This window comes from Coloeus monedula (assembly GCF_965178545.1).
Source record: "Coloeus monedula genome assembly, chromosome: 1".
Lineage (NCBI taxonomy): Eukaryota > Metazoa > Chordata > Aves > Passeriformes > Corvidae > Coloeus > Coloeus monedula.
Window position 1 is genome coordinate 107,089,754 of NC_138781.1, and position 21,469 is coordinate 107,111,222.

General features: G+C 39.5%; 1 protein-coding gene across 1 annotated transcript in view; it reads right to left on the minus strand.

Annotated features, from left to right (window-relative positions):
- Positions 1 to 4,800: 4,800 nt before the first annotated feature.
- The window catches only part of RAB31 (RAB31, member RAS oncogene family), a 60,632-nt gene continuing 43,963 nt past the window's right edge, over positions 4,801 to 21,469 (minus strand). Inside the window, exons 6-7 of the mRNA XM_082278270.1 lie at positions 20,293 to 20,402; positions 4,801 to 8,992 (exon numbers count right to left, since the gene is read on the minus strand). Coding sequence (XP_082134396.1) covers positions 8,895 to 8,992; positions 20,293 to 20,402 — 208 coding nt within the window. The 3' untranslated portion in view covers positions 4,801 to 8,894. The remainder of the gene's footprint in view (positions 8,993 to 20,292; positions 20,403 to 21,469) is intronic.

The following is a 21,469-nucleotide window of genomic DNA, read 5'->3' on the forward strand; positions in this document are numbered from 1 at the left end:
ACCTCGCTGTCATGGATGTGATGAGAAACAGGCTACTCAGATGGCAGCTCTCCTTCTAATCTAGTAGTTGCTTCAGGTCCTGTAATTTTTTCAGCTGTGCCTATCACATAGGGGAGGGTGCAATATTTGCCGTGGTGTGCATCTTTCCCTGGTGTGTGAGTCACAGTGAGATAAGGTGAAGTGTCTGAAAGACATGCCCACTGATAGTGATGACTTGATGACTCAAGCCTTGCGGATTTTCTAAGGCATCGATTTCCTCCTGGGAGAATTAATATAAAAATCCCTCCATTTTACACTTCAGTGATGGATGCTGCCAGCAGCGACTGCCAGCAGCGACTACTTAAGTACATACTACATGCTGTGGTTAAATCAGTCAGTGTAAATCTTCTTGGATACATTTATCACCACCTCATCCTTTCTTCTTTATTCTTCTCTGGAACAATTTGTGTAAAACCACCCATCATTCCAAGACATCATTCAGACAACATCAACCTTCATGAAAAGCTAAACCATGCAGGCAAGGTGGCTACATAAACGTACTGGAATGTATTAGCCAAAGCCCTTTGTCCAGAGTTCCAACTCAGTAACCGGTGTGTCATGCATACATGAATGGGCATCATCTTTTACTCTGTGGACTTTGCACTTGGTAAATTCAGGCATACCCACAGGTAAAGATATGGTATCATTTTTTTATAGGTGGAGCATAGGCACCTGATGTACTCTAATCTTGTGTTTGTTTATGCTCGTTTATTAGCTAGGGTTCTCAAGTAACAGAAGTGTTAAGGTGGTGTGGCTATGCCATGGAATGAGTGTATATGCACTCTGACCACTTAGAATATTATATCCTTTTTACCCCAAATCCAGATTTTGTACTTCAGACATAGCTTTTGTTTCTTATCACCTCAGTGGGGTTATAACCCACCATGAAGAGTATCACCTGGGGTAGGACATCTTCATGTTTGTGTCCCTTCTTTTCAGTTCTAAACATTCTTTTCCCTCTTCAGAATTTTGTAATCAACAAGACATTCTGGCTTCATCCTCATTCCAAGAAACCTATTTCTCCTTCAGAAATTTCACCACCTAAAACATTGAAAAAAACAAAAATACCGGTGGGGGAAAAAAAAATATAAAAATGTTTCCTTTTCAGTATCTTTGTCACAAGTAAGCAAGTTAATCTGTTGAAACATTTTCCTACATCAATATGAGTTCATATTTCCAGCATATCTCAAGACTTCTGTTCCTTCTTACTGAGATTATGGGGAGAACCATTCTGGTGTCAAAGGTTGTGGTGTAGGAGGGGAGCTGGTTGGGTGCCAGCAGGCAGTTCAGGTTGCCACTTTGAAAGCAAATTTTCCTTGAGAATCAGGAATGACTTAGAGAGTGTGGCAAAACTCATAGGACAAACAGTATCTCTAAAGGGAATGCTGCCAGGAAAGCTATTTAATTCGCATTTGAGTTTCTGACTGTCTCAAGAAATAGCACATCAAAGTTACATTTTTATTTGGAATGTCCTTCTTTCTGAGGGCTTATTTAGATTCCTTCTATACATTTTATGCTTTTTTTGGTAAATATCTATGGTGCAAAATTGTCCCACATTATGAGTGATGAACACACACAAGAACTTGGGTATTTGGTAGAGATTCTATAGGTTTGGTGACAACTTGGTTTTTTGCAGAGCTAGAATATAGAAATGCACTGTGTCATCCAGGCTGCATCCATTGCTCTTTCTTGCTAAACCCCTGTGAGAATTCCCAACATATATTTGTCAGCAAAGCTGCCAGTGTCTTTGAAGATGACAGGGAAAAGGGGTTTCTTTTATAAGGTGATTAACCTATATTTCAACCCTTTTAAACAAGTCAAGAGAAACTGTTACTATCCTCCTAATATTTTTTTTATTTATTTTTAGTCTGTAACAACAATGCTATCACTTGCTCCCCAAGCCATGTTATATTGACCAAGAGGAAGGAATGTGATGTTCATTTTCCTCAAGGGCATCTCTCAGACATGTAAGCTGACTTCCTTATTGATTGGTTCTTGTCAATATGTAATTGGAAGCGTAGGGATCATTTCTGTTTTAGTCTGTAACAGATCATTTCCCCAGGGTACTCTACTTGATGTAGGGGAATAGGGATTTAGTTGTTAGGTATTTATCTTCTTCTTTAAATATGTATTTTACTGATGTGGAGGGAGCAGGAGTGGCACTGACTAAGTGAAATAAATGTGAATTAAATGGACTTTAGGGGAAAGGCGTTTTTGTTTTCTAAAATTCCCAATGTAGCAAAGAGAAAGGTTGAATGTTTCATCATAAACAAAGTGTGTCTCAAAGAACTTTTCACAGATAATGGGAGAGAGAAAGCTCAGGTTCTCAGGGAGGTTTTGAGAAAAGAAGGTCAGTACTTTTCAAAGAAAACTTTTTTTTTTTTAAGTCTTTCAGGCAGTCTCAGGGATAAAAAATGAGTAATCTAACAGCCAGAAAAAAGAAATCTTTCCCAAGCTGCTAAATGTTTAATACCTAACCAGGAGCCTCAAAATTCTCTTCGCCACACTAAATAATGATATCTTATTAAAAACTTGTTAATTGCTGTGACACTAAATGCAAGTTTGTACAGGTCTCTTACACTTCAAGTTCTGTCAGTGTACTATTTTCAAGTTTTCACAACGTCTATGTTACAAAACAATTCCAGTAACACTTCTACACCTATGTCTTGAAAACACAATGATTGAATATCAGGAGCCTGTCTTCCTATTTGTACAAAATACATAGCAGTGGTAAGTGATAATGCAAACTAATCTGCATCAAGACCATCTGGTAGTATCAGAAATACAGGCAATAAGGACTTTGCAATAAGGACTCTTCTTAATTGAAACAGAGGAAACCCATTCGAAATAAATATGAAAAAAGCTATATTATGCCACATTATGCTATTACTTATTCCTTCTGATCTTTAACCTGCTAAATGTGGTTAACTATTGATTTCATAGTTTTTAGTGAAAAGTCTTACTTTTGGACAGTGAGAGAGCATTTATATCAAGCAATGATTTTATCCCTGGTCCATCTGGCAAAAAATAGTAGATCAAAAGAGGACCTTATTGATGGCCAAGAACTGCATTACACAGTGAAGACATCCATCCTATCACCAATGTCAAGTCCTTAGGGAGTAACCAGCACCAATTAACAAAGGCATTTGTACAACACCTTTAGGTAATCTATCCTCCCATGAGTGTTTTAATGCTTTTAAAGAAAATTATTCTGTAGCCTTGTATAAAACAACACCAAGGGGGGATAAAAAAATAGTAATCCTGCAGCTTACTCTTTTCCTTTCAGGGAAGGGAGGCAAAACCTGGTAGTGGCCTGAACAGTTTTGCAGATTAGGTGAGGGGGTGGAGGTATGAAGTAGCTACACAGACTATTTCATCAGCCTTGCTGTCCTGATTTCAGTGCGGTGCTCAGGAGATCACAGCAGGGTGTCCTGTGATGCTCTTTGCAGGGACTGAAGCTGCAGTGGTGAAGATTTTGAAGGCCAAAATGTCAAATACTTTTCCTTAAGTACCTCGAGACACAAACTTCAATCTTCAAAAGGAAAGCAGCAGAGATTTATTTTCCAGCCAATTGTACAGCTCCCCTCTCATCACTAAATTCAACTCCAAGCTAACCTAAAGCACCACAGGCACATGCTTCCAAGCCATGTAAAACATCCCATTGACAACACAAGGACTGATTCATTCAGGGGCAAAATTCTCTTTAAACACCTAAGGACAGAACAGCATTCACTTCAGATTTTCCAACACACTGATAATAGTTAAGGGGCTTACTTAGGCTTTCCATTAATTAAGTACATCACCTTTTAGTTCACAGTTATGTACCTAGGTTCCTTCTTGTTTATGCACAGCTGGAGGTAAGATAAGTAATTTTTTCAAGATCATTGTAATTGCTTTGAAGCAGGGAACAGATCCTGCTGGGTATCTTCTACCAGGAACCAAACTCCTAACATATAAAACCTCTTTGAAATACTGGTTTCTCATTGCCACAGAAAAGTGGTGTTCTGTACTGTTATTTGAGTTACAGTATTTCTTGTGTACTGCTGTGTGTTGAATTTGTCATGGTAATCAGAAAAGTCTTAGTCCAAAGCCCCTGGTTTTACTTAAAAAACCCAGCTCTTCATTCATAGTCCTCACAGATGTGGTAAAAAGTTTGAAAATACGAGCCAAACAGTGCAACAAACTGTTGGTGTGGTTAAACACCTCTTGAAATGATAACACTAACAGGAATGAAATATTGCATACTTCTTAAGTGAGTGTTAATTCTTAACTCCTAGACATGAGTCTGAGGGAGGGACACAAAGCAAGATAAAAAAATAAATGTACACCAAAATAAAAACATACAAAAGAGGAAGTATCTTACGAGCCATACTAGTTATTGCTGCTATACAAAGCAAGTGGTAACTGGAAGCTCACTTTCTACTGAGAGCTACTATTCTTAATTTCTAAGCAGATGCTGGCCACTCAGATCACTCTCTTCTAATGGATAAATCAAGTAACTTAGCAAAAGGATTTTCAGATCCTCTTTTTCTGGTTTTTGGGAGTTCACCTGGACTGCAGGATCCCCCAGGAATGCATTCACTTTCTGCTAAAAGGCTAGTCACACATATTTCAAGCAGCATTTAAATCCCAGGCAAGTAATCCAGAGACTGCAGACAGCCCTTTTTCAAGAGCAAATAATGTGCAAAATGGGAGCTATTTTGTTCTGCTTTACTGAAACCAGAGATATCCCCAAATCAGAGGCATTTAAAACATTTATTAGCATTAATCATTGTAGGTTAAATAAAACACAAAAACTACATTTTAGGGAAAAAATATTATTAGGTATGATACAGTTAATATGTAAAACAGAAGGTAAAGTATTAACAGATTGCAGCATCCCATACATGAAGCAAGTGGGTCCAGCCCAATCAAAGCTCTTATTTAAACAAAACAGAAGAGTACCTAGCAGGTGATTTTAAACTGGCAATTTATCACTGACTCTGGTTTAAATAATTACGGGTAGGTTAGTAAAATATATCACTGTACTGAAACAGTCTGATGACAGAATGCTTACATATGTAACCTATCTAGCCACACTTGTTCCCAATGTGCCATGAAGGATTAGTGGAAACATGGGATGACAGATAAGTTTTTTAGGTATTGATACAGACTCATGTTACATTTAAGCACCTTAGATAGACATGCTGTACTGTGAGCAAAAACAGTAAGTTTTTTCTCTTGAGTGTCACTTTATTACTTTTGAGTCCCAATTCCTGAATAATAATGAACCTTTTTAGATTTCTCAGTCTGCAAGACAAACATTTTCTAGAATATGCCATTTTCATGCACAAGAATGGCAAGTCAACAATTGTACCTATGTGTATCTCTATCTTCTTGCTACCTTTGATCCACAACTTTAAGTTCATAAAGGTGAAATGATCATTAACAAAAAAATGTACTTACAGAATACAATGTGTAGTATATGAGAACCAGACATAGTGAAAAAACACTACATGTCAGCAGAACAATACAAAAGTGTACTTATATACACACATATATGCAGAGCATATACGGAAACTAGTTCCTTCATAATTTTGTTTTTTAAACTAGTTCACGACAGGCCAGAAAAGCAAGTCACCCACAACTGGACAGTCACAGTCTTGAGTCATGGTGCAAACAAGCTCCACCAAATACCCTTGGCACTATAGCCTGCGCCTCAGTCCTGCTGCCAGCTCTCTTGAGAAAATCAGTCTTGGAGAAACCCAGCACCAGCTGGCTGACCAAGAACTGCAGCATTGATATTATTATTATTATTATTAGAGAAGATCAGTTACACAGTCAGGTGCTCCAGTACAGTAATTTAGCTTTTCACCAGCCATTAACTACTATGAGGAATTCCAGTTGCTGCTGAAACTTTCAACTCTGAGATTGGGGGGTTTTCTGTCATTTTTCTGGCTGTTTATGAAGGGTGCTGGTACTTTCCAAGCAACACAGGCGACCAATGGAAGCAGAAATAATGAATTTTACATTTTAAAATCACTATTTTTATAACAAGCCATTGCCCCATTTGAAGAGACATGTTAAAGCTGCACCTTAGCTTTGACAAACAGCAGAGAGGCAACAACACTGTCAAAGGTGAGCCCTGTGTTCAAAGAAAATGCGAGATGCTCTGCACAGCATATTGGCCTGTTATTTTTCTTCTGGCTTCAGACTTCCCCACTGAAGCTCCCAGTAACCCAAATCTCAAGAACTTATACAATCAGAATTCTTATTAATTTAAATATTTTTCTTGTCTAAAAGCAGAATAAAGTGATTTAAATTTGCCCCACCAAAAGCAAAACCTATTTAATCACCATTCAAATTTTAAAATCTGTCAGAGATCCACTGTAAAAACTTTCAATTTTAAACTATTTTACCATTTAACTCATAAACCTGTTCTTATTCACATACTGCTCAAAGCCAGCTGTGAGATCTGGTTGTTCAGGACAGTATCTCATAAAGATCAGCATCAATTGCCAGTTTGAACATAAATTAGAGTATAGAAGGTACTCACAAAATTGTCTTACAAAGCTTTCAGACATCTCAGTTAGGATTTAGTAAGTTTTGAGATGCCATGTTAAAAAAAATATGAATATGTGACACTGATTTACAAAAGCTTAAAAATCAATTATGGATATCTGCTATATGTTGAACTAAAGTTTATGACACCTCTGAAAACATGGGTTCAATCTCACCTTGTTTTCTGGGTAACTAGTCTAGCCTCTTACTGTGTTTTACTTAGGAGGAATCAGATCTCTTCCAGCATTTGGTCATAGACCCCATAAAATGTATGAACCTGTGATGTTGGTAAGTTTGCTATTTCCTTAGCACTGAAGGCCAGGTTAAGCTTCTCCCTCCCCAGCCAAGTGAAAGAGCCAGGCATCCCTGGCAGACTTGCTTGTACTGGGATGGAATTAAATGTTCCCCAAAGGAGCCTGTCTCCCTTCCCAGCTATCAACAATGATGATTACTGAATTTTCACTTAAATAACCCTGGACTATCAGTAAAGTAGTTGCTGCAATGAGTCAGAGACATGGATCATATAGCAGCACACCTGAAAACTGGAAGTTTACCCAAAATATCCAAGGGCGTATTTTCTAGTATGAGTGTTTCCAAAGGAGGCCAAAGTATATGAGAAATTGATCATATGTGAAAAAACAATGCAGCGTAGATTCTTAGATAAAATCCAGAGGGATATTTCCCACCTATACTACTTCAAGCAATCTGGAGACAAAATGTTCCTGTTGATTTTATCTGGCTCTGTTTCAAGCCCTAACAATTAGTGACATTTTATCTAAGCAATCTCACAACCAGCCAATAAGGTCTGGTTTTTTATGTATCAACACGGAAACCATGCTCTAGGCTGCCTACTCATGATTTATTGTAGAAAGTTATTTTTCCCTTTTGTTTGCTTTTCATAAGCCCTCCTGAAAATGTGCAGTGACCATAATTTTCCTCATAAGAGAACAAATTAATGTTGTGGAATGCAGGCTGGGCTCTGGTTTTGAATCCAACATTTCTTACTCTAATTCCCATTTCCAGTGAAATTGATGAAGAAGATAAATTTGGATTTTATCATCTCAGTCACACACATTCTTAACAGATGGAAGTTAGTGGAAAACACATACAGTTTTACATTATTCCTAGTTCATAACCCTCTGTAGGAATTTTTTCCTATACTGCATTTCCAAGTGCATCACACTTCAAAGATATCACACAGTGGGTCTTCCACACCACAACCCCACACAACTGAGGAGACTACTCCACAAATTCAGGGAATTCTATTTGTAAGCAAACATTCAGGTTTGTTTTATTACACTCCAGACTCTAACCCCAAATTATATTGTGCTCTCTTATGCAGGTTTTGTACAGAAATATCATTCTTCCAACTCAAAGACCTCTCGGAGCACAGCAGTGAGACCATGAGGAGTGGGGCACTGTGGCACCCTCTTTTAGAAACCAAGGAATAGGCAACTTTGAACAGAGACAAATTTGGTCTGGGGCACAGATTTGGAGGAACTCTGGTAAATAGTGGAGATTAAGCCTGTATTTATGCTCTTTTTACATTTTCAGTAATTATTGAAGCCCACACCCTGCACAGGGAGTGATTCCAGTCAGCACAGTGGCTGGATTTTCACTTCTTTCTGAAGCACACTGGAACTGTACGGGGTCCAGCAGTTTCCTTCATGACAACTCCATCTTCCACATACACAGCACTTCCTCACACAGATTTTGACTTCCAGTCCATAAAAACTGCATTCGCTCATCCTTTGGATCCTTTTTTTTATCTTTAGTTAGCAAATTCAGTCCATTTCTTGCTGATGTTTACTGAAAGTAGATGAAGCTGAAGATTTAGAAAAATAGTGAAGCAGAGTCCAGCTAAAAAGATGGCAGAGAAACCATAAGCCGAAATTCAGGTTTTATGGGTTTTTTTTCACCCTATTATTACAGAGAATACTCTAAAAACATGCCAAGTCCACTTTGCAATTGTAAGAAGGTAAGTTTTTGCAGCAAACCTGAATTTTATATATAAACTGATCTTTTTATTAAAAAAAACCCCAAAACCAATAGTCACTGGTTCAAACAGAGAATCAGAGTACTTTGACACTGTAATTTTGACAGGATATTAGAAAGGATTTTCCAACTGGGTTTTTCAAAATCCCTTTGAAGTAAAGCCTTCTGCTTCTGGTCCTTGTGTTATTGCTCATGGGAAGTGTTGAAATTACTGCTTTCAAGATAAGGAGCCACGTCACTGAGACCACAAAGTCCTTTCTCAGTGAAAAAAAAAGCAAATGGTGCTGTTTTTCAAGTAAACCTAAAAAGATCAAGTTGGGTCAGCAGCACCGCCTACCCGTCTGTGAAGTCTGCCTTCCAAGTTTGATTGCTCCATTGTTACTGTTTTCATGAGGATCTAAGGGTGGAATTTGCCGACCTGAAACACATGAGGAGACATGAATTCAATTTTCCTGATACAAGAACAACACCTGTGCAGGTAACAGAAGAATTTAGGTTGCATAAGAATGACTTACAGATTCTAAAATGCATAAGTGAAACTTTACAAGAAAATTAACAAACATCCATACCTTGAATATTTTTCCTTGTATCCTGCTTATGAAAAAAGACTTTCACATTAAAAAAAATTAAATAAGGTATTGAGAAGGCATGAAGTACACTGAAATTATATTATCCATGTATTTTAAAAAAATAGTTATCTTACTGAGCTCCTTACAACTTAGAAAGAGAAAACTCTAATCCTTCTCCTAATTCCACTTAAATGTGAATGGTGCAAGTTTAATGACATTGTGCCTGTCCTAAATCTGCATGCCATTTAGTCCTTGCACACTGGAGTTTTACCCAGCACTGTAATTAAACACATGGTGCCTTTACTTGACAAAGAAAAATAGATCTGTTCTTTCCATTGAATCCCTTCCTCCTTTTTAGGGGTACCCACGTCTTTCCAGCTGACAGCTTCAATTACTTAACATCGCCACCACCCCCTCCCCCACAAACTCTCCTGATTTTTTAATCATCTTATGGAGTAATATTTAAAGTGTTTGAAAGAATTTCAGCCATTACAGGAGAGCTAGAGATCTCTCCTGGGGCAGAAGTGCACTGCGCCAACTCCCTCCCCTGTATGCCCTTTTAGTACTGCTGCATCTTTTGTCTAACTGGCTTCCTATTAGTGGACAACATACAATGTGCTTAATAAGAAGAATTATAAATGGAAAAAAAAGATTCTCCCAGGTCCAATCCATCCTGTGTCTCTCTCTCTGGTGTGCACCTGGCTTTTGCATTAAACCCTTGTGCGAGCTCTCCATCAGTACCTTGAGAGTCGTGGTAATGCACTTTCTCATCATTTTGTGGATTTCCTAAAATTTTTTTTCTGAAGTTGACTCCATTTTTTATGAATTACTCCTGGGTTTACCATTACCCATGTTAAATAACATGAGTTAAAATATTTAACACTTGTTTCTTATATACCACTTTCAGAGAACACAGAGTTCTTGTGAACAGCTCATCATAATCCAGGTGGATTTTACAGTTTAGATTTCCCCGTCTTTTGCTTCAGTTATTCACAGCTCTCTCTTACCAAATGTTCTATGAATTATGTACCTATGTTGAAGCCTGAGTCCTACAAATTATTTGGTGGAGTGGTTGTGGGTGGGTGAGTTAAAAGCATTCAGGTAAAATCCAATCCCAATGAAATCAGACAGCAAAATTGGATCTGTAAAACTTGTCCTTAAATTACCTTTGGCCAAGATTCAAATTTTCTCTTACTCACTTAGTTCTGCACAGGTATGACTTTTAAAGCAGATAATCTTGTGTGTTTGTACAACTGAATGAGAAAGGGAAAAATCCTCGTGTTACTAAGGTAAATATACTGTATTTCGTCCAACAGAGTGAAAAATGTGTATCTTGAGGGCCGAAGCATGTATAAGCACTGACATTACAATTCTGAACTCTATTCAGGACACTAAAATATCAACTTCACATCCTGCTTAACATTTCGTTCGGACTTCATGTTTGTAAAGTAAAATAAAAAGCAGAATAGGTGGTTATAGACCCAGCTGTTACATGCATTAGTTCTGCTGGCTTCGTTTGGAGACAAAGAGAATCCACTAATTCTTAAAACTCTAGAGAATCTGAAGAACATGGTATCTGTGAGAGGCTTTCCAAGAAGGCAATGCTGTCGTCATAGAGACCTGCAGGGAACTTCTGCATTAGGTACCTAACACTTTCAAAGTGCTTTCAACTCACTCCCAGGGTAATAAAATCCTGTCGATCTGACCCAGACAGAGCACAGTGTAGCTAAAAACCCTGGAACCTACATGTTTCCATAATCTCCCATTAAGCAAATACCTTCTAAACATTTGATTCTTCTAACAGTAACTTTGGAAGAGGAGAGCTTTAATGTGCAAACTAGTCTTTCATTTTAGAACTCTGCATTAAACAAAGACATTAACTGTATCTGTTTTTCATGCAGCTTTTCATATTTCTTATGAGTTTCAAGTCTTTTCTACAGTACTCCTGATGTGTATGCCAAGAAGCAGGCAAACTTATCTCTGGAGCAAAAACCTTGCAGGCTTCAAGGTCAGCAAGCAGTTTGTCCGGTTCAGACCAGGACACAATATATGTTGTTAAGAATCACCCAGATTTAAGTAATTTCTCAAAACAATAAAACCCACGCAGATAACAACTATAAATAATAAAGACAAAAAAAATCTCTAGACCTATTTGCTGGTTAGTTATTCTAGCCTTTGAACTTAAGCACTGTTTGTCAGGAACTAGCCATGTCTTTTGCTCTTTTGGTATCACCACCCCCTCCTTGAACTCAATGCAAGGAAACAAATGTTTAAACAGTCTAAACTTTTACTTTTTCGAGTTTGAGAGTATTTTTTCAGTGGGTGATTCTTCTCTCATTTATTATTTTCTTATTAACAGAATTATTAAACCATCAAGTTGAATCATTTTAGTTTACCCAAGCAGCTTTTACCATGACAGGAGTAACTACCTTGGAGCATAAAACTCAGTCTAACAACTGAGAACCAGCTCTACAGCAAATGATACAGTGATTTTTCATTAGGCATCAGGGAAAGTGAATAAAAAAATCAGCCAGAAATCTAACTGTCTTTCCCTAGGCCTCCTTGACAGTAGGCAATGTAACAGAGGAAGGCCCAAGCAACAACAGAACACTAAAGATGAGCAGTGAAATGCTGAGCTTGCACCTACACTTCCTGCTTCTAACCTAGCTCAATCACTACTGCCACCTAAAAGCACTGTGATCATCTCATCTTGTCATTCAGCTTCTGATAAATATGGCATCAATATTGCTGACACCAACTCAAATATAGCTGGCACTGAGTCAGGATCAACAGAGGTCACAAACTGAATTAATTTTGGAAAGTATATACTCATTTAAAATTTGTATCTCACTGGCATCCATAGTCTCTGTTCCAGAGCAATAAAAAATACCCCAGTATCAAATACCATAAATTCATAATGCTGTAGGATATTTCTTTCATGCAGGTTATGTCAGAAAGAAGCAGCAGTCCTCTGACATCCAGCTCTGCAATTCTCATGCTGAAGAAATAAAAACATTAAGGCAATTCCTCTTCAAACTGAAGACTGCTTGGTAAAGATAGAGTCAGCTTAAAAGGACCATGAGAGATTGAACTTGTAGACTAATAGAATGGTTTGGGTAGGAAGGGACCTTAAAGATTATCTAGTTCCAATCCCCCTGCCATGGACAGGGATGTCACTCACTAGATCAGTGTGCTCAGGGTGTTATTCAACCTGGTCTTGAACACTTCCAGGGATGGGGAATTCACACCCTCTAAGGACAACCTCTTCTCATCTCTTGCTTGACTTAAGATGACAAAATAGACCACAAACAGTCTTCGCCCTGTTTTGAAGAGCAGGACACAACTCGCCAGCTTGCCAAAGATCTCCAGGAGTGCGTCTTAGGATTCCAGATGAATTAGTTAATTGCAAGGAATGCATGCACATTTATCTAAGAATTCTGCAGCTGAACTGGTGAAATGAGGAACTCGAGGATAAAATATTACTGAGGTGGTATAAAAGTCCCATATGGTTCCTATTGCTGATATTCCTACAGACTAAGTTGCTGACTGCAATTTAAAATTTGATTTTGCACTATTATTAAATATATGATTATATATTTTGGTTTCATTTCACTAAGGTTTAGACCATGTTTCACAGATTTTGTGCAACAAAATTGTTTTGTAACCATCCGCCCTGCGCATTCCCAAAGAGGTCTTGGTGTCCTCCATTCTCTCATTCCAATAAACACTGGTGTGTAAAATAAAAAGTGTCACAGAGACTGCTCAAATGTAGGGTTACAGAAAATGTCACAGTCCTGAAGTGAATCATCCAGATTAACAGATGAAAAGCCCTAAAGCAATTGCATCTCCTCCTTTCTGGCATGTTTGAGTCGGGCTGAGGCAGTCCAGGATGAAGGTCAGAGTCTTCTCCAAAGCCTGGTAGAGTTCCAACTCCTGCTACTGAATCTGAGATTTGTTAAGAGATTAATCAGCACTGTGGGCGTTGCTGTTCTAAGAGTGCCAGAGGCAAAGAGATTGGGAAATGGGAGGGTGGAATAAGAGATAAACAAAATGGGGATGAAGAAAAATGAAAACTGGAGCAGAGAAGCAAGAGAGACAACAGAGACTGGGTAACAGCTCATCGAGCAGAACTTGAAGAAATATGGACGGGGATTGCTCTGCTGCAGCTGGAAGCAGGAGGCATCATCACAGTAATAAAAGCTGCTCTCTTTATTCCTTTTTGAATGTGATGCTCCAGTTGGAAGCTGTGACATTCACTAGCATGAAAGGAAAGGTTGGGATCAGCCTTCAAACTGAGCATTAAGGCTGAGTAAAAAACTCGCAAGTTACCATGCTGATAAAGGGACAAACACAACAGTGCATCGAACAGATAACTCATTTACTGTGGAAACAGATGTGTTGTGATCAACCTGAGCTGGCACAACCAGATGATGAAGTCAAGTCCCAAAGACTCACAGAATATGCTGAGTTGGAAGGGACCCATAAGAATTATCAAGTCCAACTCCTGGCCTTACATAGGACACCCCAAGAGTCACATCATATGACTGACAGCATTGTCCAACTGTGTCTTGAATTCTGCCAGGCTTGGTGCCATGACGACTCCTCTGGGGAGCCTGTTCCAGTGCCCCACCACTCTCTGGGTTAAGAACCTTTTCCTAATACCCAACCTAAACCCAGACACAACTTCAGGCCATTCAAGAGTCCTGCTATCTAACACAACAACAATTCTGCTAAGGATAAGAAGCAATCAGAATGCCAAGCAGTGGCTTTCTGTGCTGTTCTTTCCATTTTCCTGAAAATCATGTACAACATAATTTTTAGGGGGCTAAAGGAAGGTGAAATCCATTTCACTCTGCCCCAGAGCAGCAGCCTGACAGCTGTCAGAGCTCAGGTGAGCTTTTCTAATGGCTCACCTGAGAAAAGGTTAACTTCTTCAAGCAGTGGTACAACAGCTATACAATGGCCAGAACCTCCTCCTCAAATTGCCAGCTGTGCCACAGCAAGATGAGCCCCTGCAAACCTCATTAATAAAGAACAGCCATCTGTGAAGACAAGGCAGAGTGAAGCAGGCACATCTGACCCAACAGTTTTGGCAGTTTTCTGTACCTGTAGGACTTAAGACAGTCCCATTTCCTATCTCCCCACATTCTTTCATGCTCTGAAACCCATTTCTGTGGTATTTTAGAAGTTTCCCACATGGGTTATAAAGCTTGGCTGACTAGTCTGCCTCTAGTTCTTTCTTCCCCCCATACTTATAGCGAGGTTAAGATTTCCCCAATTGACAGAGATGACTATTTACTCATGTTGTAAGTTTTCATGCACAGGAACACAATAAATTTTACAATAAAATCTATTGCATAACTAAACATAGTTAAGTTGCAATTGTTTTAATACTCCTAATAGCACAGCTAACAGCATCTAACTAACGCAAGAAATTAAAGCCTTTGGTTTGGTTTTATTTAATGCAAAAGCATAGATTGCTGACACAAGTTCTTGCTTAGGGGAAGCAGCAATACAACAACATTTTGCTCATTTAATTAAAATCTCCAGGAAAAACCCAAACAAATATTTAAATCCTGCATGTATCAAAGTAAACAACAGTATTCCTAATTACTTTAATTACTAAGAGATCCAACCTTGAATCAAGGTCCTGCTGTAATTAACTTTGGGCTGTGTTAGTTTATTTACTACTGTTTTAAGTTGAAGAGCTCTCCTTGGTTGGAGAGAAATCCAGTACCCCACATGTTTAACTATAGGAATAGTCTAAAGGTCATTAAGTTTTGCTCTATTCACTAAAGTTCGAAAGCAAGAGGACAACTAATCCTGGAACACAGGGAACATAAACTGTAAAGAATATAACAACCTCAGATGTAAGTTTGGACAATGTTATTCCATGCTTTCACACCCCCTACAAAAATTCAGTTATGAGTTTGGACTACCTTAAAAATTGACATACGTGAAATTTCTTTGTAACCAAAATGTACTTTCTTTTCTTAAAACATCTTTCATAGACCTCTTCAAAGTACTTCACAGGTATCTGCAGATCAGCGGATAAAAGGATGAAAACCACCATACTCATCACTCACAAAGCTTGAAGACTGTTAATCTGCAATTTCACCCATCTGAGTCAGTGCAAATATCGAATGTCTGTTGGAAAGGATCCCTTCCCCATTCCACAGGTATTTCATACTTTCCTCTTTAGTTTGTCCAGTATACAACTGGTTAAACTGTAAACTCTAGAGATTGAGTTTGATTTGGTTCTTTTAATCTCCCAGCATTTCTAGGAAACAAGTATTTGGGTTACATTAAATATTCAATATATGAGCTGCTGGCAAGGTATCAGAAAATCAATAGCTTCATACATTTATAACTGAGCATTTACCACATGAAAGGCTGAATCCCAAGACAGAAATTCTGCTCTCATTAGGAAGCTTCATCTAGGAACAATGTTCTTATCTGGATTTTTAAACATCAGCCTGTCTCTCCTTCTCGTAGTACAAGCATCAGTAAGAGCAAGCATGCTAACTACTCTGTGCACAGGCTCCATAGCGTAGTTCTGACAACATTCTTCTCCACTTTCTTCTCACCCTCAACAGAAAATGCTGAAATGCTTCAATCTTGCCCACTGTGGTAGCACACCAATCTCCCACTTTTGTTGGATGGGGCCTTAAGCAACCTGAGGTACTGGGTGGCATCCTTGCCCGTGGTAGGGGAGTTGAACTAGATGATCTTTAAGGTCCCTTCCAACCCAAACCATTATATTGTCCTATGATTTGCCAGACTTTAAAGAAAATAACACATGGCCGTAACATTTTTGTTTGTTTTGTTTAAACACAAGTTTATGTCATGTTTCACTTGGCTAGGTATTCTTCAGTGGCTTGCTTGTCCCACCAGCCTGCTCCCCTCTGGAGCTCCTGATGCAGCCTGGTATAAACCTGGGACCCACAGCCTCGGCTCTGCTGTGCACCCAGGGTGGCTTTTACGTAATCTGCTCTTTCATATCTGGGACACCTTCACACTGAGGTAGCAGGCAACACACACAGGCTGAAGAGAAACAGCTGGGTGTGTACCAGATTTGAATAAGGTAGCTAAGGCTTATTTGAGCTGGTAAATGAACAGGTGTCTGAGAATTGCAAGGGTTTGATTGCCACTTAATGATAGTACACTTGGGGCAGCTTGTTTAGTCTTTGAAAACCAGCCAGGCACAAGCAAAGGTCAGTGGGCTGAAGTCCCAGAAACAAGAAGGGGCAATACAGAACAGGTACGACCCTCTGCACAGGCACAACTTTATTAAACCGCTATTGTATAATACATTCCTGGCATTTTTGCTGCTGCCAAGGTATAAACCAGCAACAAGGAGCCACTGTGCCTATGATTCTTTGAAGGCTGAGAATAAAAAGTTAATAACATTTGTTCCTATAGAAACAGCTATTAAGAAAGAATTACTAGAACAAATGAAAAAGCACTAAACTGTTAAGCCCTTTTTATGTCAAAAACCTTTAAAGAAAGACACTGGGAAAAATCTAGCTCAAATTGGGAATATACAACTGTATTAAAAATACTTGTTTCATGTTTACAGAGACATAAATCAGTCATGTGATATTTCACAATCACAGAAAGCTTTCAGCCAGGCACTGCTAAACAAACCCAGGCTAAGTGTAGTGGCTTACCATTTGAAATCCCATGGGTACAACAGAACCCAGGAGCTGCATGCAGCCCATTACTCAGCTCAGCACAAACTCCCCAGTGCAGAGAACACTGATTTTGTTGACTCCCATGCTCAGTGCCTCCTCAGCCTTATTTGCCCAAGTACAGGGACTGCAGAATACCTCTCCTGCCAAATTTGACCAATTTTCAAAAGATCAGAAACTTTTACTGATTCTAGTCTTTCACATCTTGTATTTTCTTGAGACAAATTAAGGATGATGGATTTGTGTTGAGACCGTGCTATGAAGACATCCCTCTAAGCAGCCAAATCCTCAAATTCTGAGACAAACTTATTTAAAAAATATTTTAAGCACAGTGTAATATAATAACCTTAGAAATGAAGCAAACTTTCTATCATCTCTGTAATTTTTCCAAGATTTATCTGGCTACCAACAAAACATCCCAGTTCCCCTTTCTTTCCTTTACACCTTCTTTCTATCATTATGAGTACATTTTTTCTATCATACTATACCACTCCATTCACAACATTATCCCTGGAAAGAAACAGTTGTTAGACATCTCAGGAAGGAAAAATGTTTATGTTAAAATGCCCCTGAGAAATGAAAAGCATAGGCAAGAAGGAGGTAAATTTTTTAGCTAAAATAAAATGAAGTCTACCCTTTGTGCTTGGGCTATCGATTTCAAGGAGGATTTAATAGAGAAATTCTTCACACATGTTGGAATATCCTTTCAAACCTCGACTGTAAAACAGACAACACATACAGTCTACCTGCAAAGTCCAAGGTAAAAAGAAATTGCTGCTTCCTTGTTCAGAGGCCAGGGAGCTGCACCATGCCCTTCATGAGCAGCACAGGGAGAAGGGCAGGAGCTCTCAGGCAGCATGAAAGCAAAACTAAGGCTGCAGCATGACTTTTAGGGCACCACACAAACAAAATTAGTCAACAGGGTAGGAGATATGGCCACAGGAGGGTTTCATACTCTGAAAAGGCAGAAATGCTGCTATGCAACTTGGGCAGAGACAGACTTTTTTGGAAATTGCAGCAAGACTGAAGTGGTGTAAAACATCATAACGTTACTTATCCATACCCTCTGCCCAGTCACAACCACACTAATTAATTCTACTGCTAATCAAGCATTTTTCACTTGGTTTCCATTATATTTCTATCAACATACTCTACCAACTCTCTCCTTTCTCTCTGCTGAGTGTTTGATAAGGTCACACATAGATCCACTGAGACCAAATATTTCAATATATAGAAGTAATTGCCTGTGGAATTAAGTGCACTTGCCTGGGTATCTAGTTCATACTAAACTTAATTTAGCTGATTTTCCTCGTCTATTATATTCATTATTAGGGACGGTGCACACTGCCAGCTGCAGCAATGCCTATCAAAGATGGAAACTAATTATCTAATTACGTGGCAAGAATGAGTTCCTCTGCAAGAACATCCACAACCATCAGATGCAGACAAACAAGTAAACTATCACAGCGAAGAACCAGTTCCTCCAGACAGCCATGTAGCACACACCTCCTTTTTAAAGGAGGCAAAAGAATGGTAGTGTATTCTAGGAATACTGGTTCTCATTAGCTATTTCAAACACATCCCATGTAAGCAAAACAAACAGTTGAACAGGCCCCATCTCAGGTAAAGTGTGCTAGATAACATCAGCTGACTACAAATACGTGAAATAAAACAAAATAAAATAAAATAACTTCAGGGGAACAAGGCTGAGTGTCTGGACATGCTGTCTCCTAGGTCTCTGCACCCTAAAACAGGATTCAGGGAGAGGAAGAAACACCAGTAGTGGAAGTAGATCAGACCTTTCAAGGAAGAACATCAGAAGCTCTTAAGAAATCTTAACCCATACAAGCCTGAGGATGCATAGGGAGCAAGGCCATTCTTTATCATCCCTGTTGTTTTTGAAAGGTTATGGAAAAAGGTGAATGTTTTATCTGTCTTCAAACAGGGCAATAACAAGCCATGGGTCTACAGGCTGGTTAGCCTCACTCTGCTTCCTGGGAAAACCACAGAGCAAATCCTCTGAGAAGCTGCTTCTGAGCACAAGAAGGTGAAGGACCAGTCAGCATGGACTTATGGAGGGTTAACCAGGTCCAGCCATCCTGGCTGCCCTCAATGACAGCACGACTGGGAGAGCACTGGATGTTGTTTACCTTGACTTTGGCAAGGCTTTTGATACTTCCCCCTACAGCACCCTGGTACGTCCAAGTTGGGATGTTACAGTCTAGAGCCTTTACATACTTCAGAAAGGACAAATGCCATGCACAACTTGTGGGAAGGAAGAGCCCCTGGCTATGAGAGAGGCTGGGGACTGGCTGCCTGTGAAGCAGCTCTGCCCAAAAAGGACCCGAGGGAAGCAATCTGAGCATGAGCCAGCAGCGCACTCTGGCAGCATAGACAGCCAGCAGCAACCCACAGGAGCCAAGACAGAACCTTGGGCACACTGGTTATCCCCTTTTAGATGTGGTCTAACACCAGCTAGGTCACACTTGCTTTGGGCCTGCAATACAAGAAAAATGTTGACAAGCTGGCACAAACTCAGAGGAGGGCTGCATGTCAGAGAGGGCTGGAGCACCTCCCCTGTGAGGAGAGGCTGAGCAAACAGGGCCATCTCAGCCTGGAGACAAAATGGCTTTGGTGGGCCACAAAGCTGCCTGTCAGTACCCATGGGAAGGGCTGCTGAGAAACTGAACCAGGCTCTTTAGTGAGGTGCACCCAGGACAAGGCACAAATTGAATGAGAATAGGTTCTGGCTTGATGTGAGGATGTCACTGTGAGGACTACTTAAACAACTGCCCAAGGAGGTTGTGGAACCTCTGCTTTGGGGCCCAGCCAGACAATGGCCTGAGCAATCTGGTCTGAATTCACTACCAAGTCTGCTTGGGCAGAAAGTTGGACTCAAAGTCTCATGAGGTCCCTTTCAACCCTGCAAGGTCCTTCCCACTTGCAAACAGTGACCAGCACTGGAATCCCTGGAAAGAAAACTGAACAAGACAGTTTTTCTTCTCCTCATGACAAGTGCCAGTCTCATCATGTTTAGAATGCCTGGAGAGAAATTTATCTGTTTGGGGTTTTTTTGATGTATTCCACAGCAATGACTACTTTCTACTTACCAATGCCCTCCAGGAGCATTTATCAACATTTAAGTTTTTAGCAACATGATGATAAGATCAACATTACTGCCTCTACAGCAAGCTTGGTCTGAAACAGCAGATATGACTCAGGTCAGGATTTATATACAGATTTAGAAGGAACAGGCTTACCCTGTATCTACTATGTTTTGCTCTGGTGTATTCAAAGTTGTTCTTAGTTTACATCTGCATAAATAGCAGCCATACCACAGGCTTTGTGGGATTTATTGATGTCCTTGGGGAAGTAGTTTATAGACATGAAACAGACAGATATTTAGAGAAAACCTCTAAACAATCAAAATTTATTAATTAAAGGGAACATTTACTTACTTATGCCTTGAAAAAGTTCTTCAATGTTAACAGCATTCTTTGCACTGGTTTCAACAACAATTGCACCTATAGATTCTGCATATTCTTTGGCATCCTTCATAGGAACCTCCCTTGAAAAAAATTAAAACATTTATAAATAAAAGAGACCAAATTTTTTAAAAAATTTAGGAAAAAACACCAAACAACCCCAAACACAGCCTGATCAGAAAAACATTAATACGCTCTTCTTCTCAGTAAAAGCAGTACTATCTTTCTTCATATGGCATCTAGATCATCTTATTCAAATATATCAAGATTTCAACAAAATTGATCAATCTGCAGATTTCTGGGATTTGCTGTTGAATCCATGCCTTGAGAAAAGGAAGATGATTTAAAGAAAACCACATTTGTTCATATTTTATATTTGACTATGATGAGAAAAGCATTCTCTACATGCCAAATGTTCAAGCAAGATAGGGTACAACTGTTGTGGATGAAAATGGTAAGAGCATCGTATGTCTTGGTCTTTGCAAGCAGCAAGGAAACGAGAGATTCTGAAATAAATATGAAAGCCACCGACTTTGAGCACATCAGCAACAGCAATCTGTGAGTGACAGTTCACTGGGGAAAGACACCATTCCGTGCCATTTCACCAAAGTGACACCATCTTCAAGTCACAAGTAGAACACCCTCATTTTGCAACTAATAGTTCATATGTCAAAAGCTGGCAAACGCAGTTTACAACATGCAAAAGACTTCTGCTTTAAACAAACAAGCCCTGTGCTGGCCTTGTATCTCCCTGAGCCACGTGGCAAAGGTGGATCTGCCCGTGTACGCTGCTATCTTTAACCACCTCTATTCCTGATTTTGGAGCAACAGCAATCTGCACCAACTACTTCATCCCACAGCTCCAATGTACCAATCCAGAGACTTCTTCCACAATTTCCTCTCAGTATCAGTGTGTCAAGCACGTCACTCAGCTTGGTGTCATCAGCAAACTGCTGAGAGTGCACTCAATCCCTTTGTCTGTGTCATTATTGAAGGTATTAAATAACACAGGTCCCAATATGGATCCCTGAGGGACACCCCTGGTGTCCATCAGGACTCTGAGCCATTGACCGCTACCCTCTGGATGTGACAGTGTAATCAACTCTCTATCCATCAAACAGTCCATCCATTGAATCCATGTCTTGCCAGC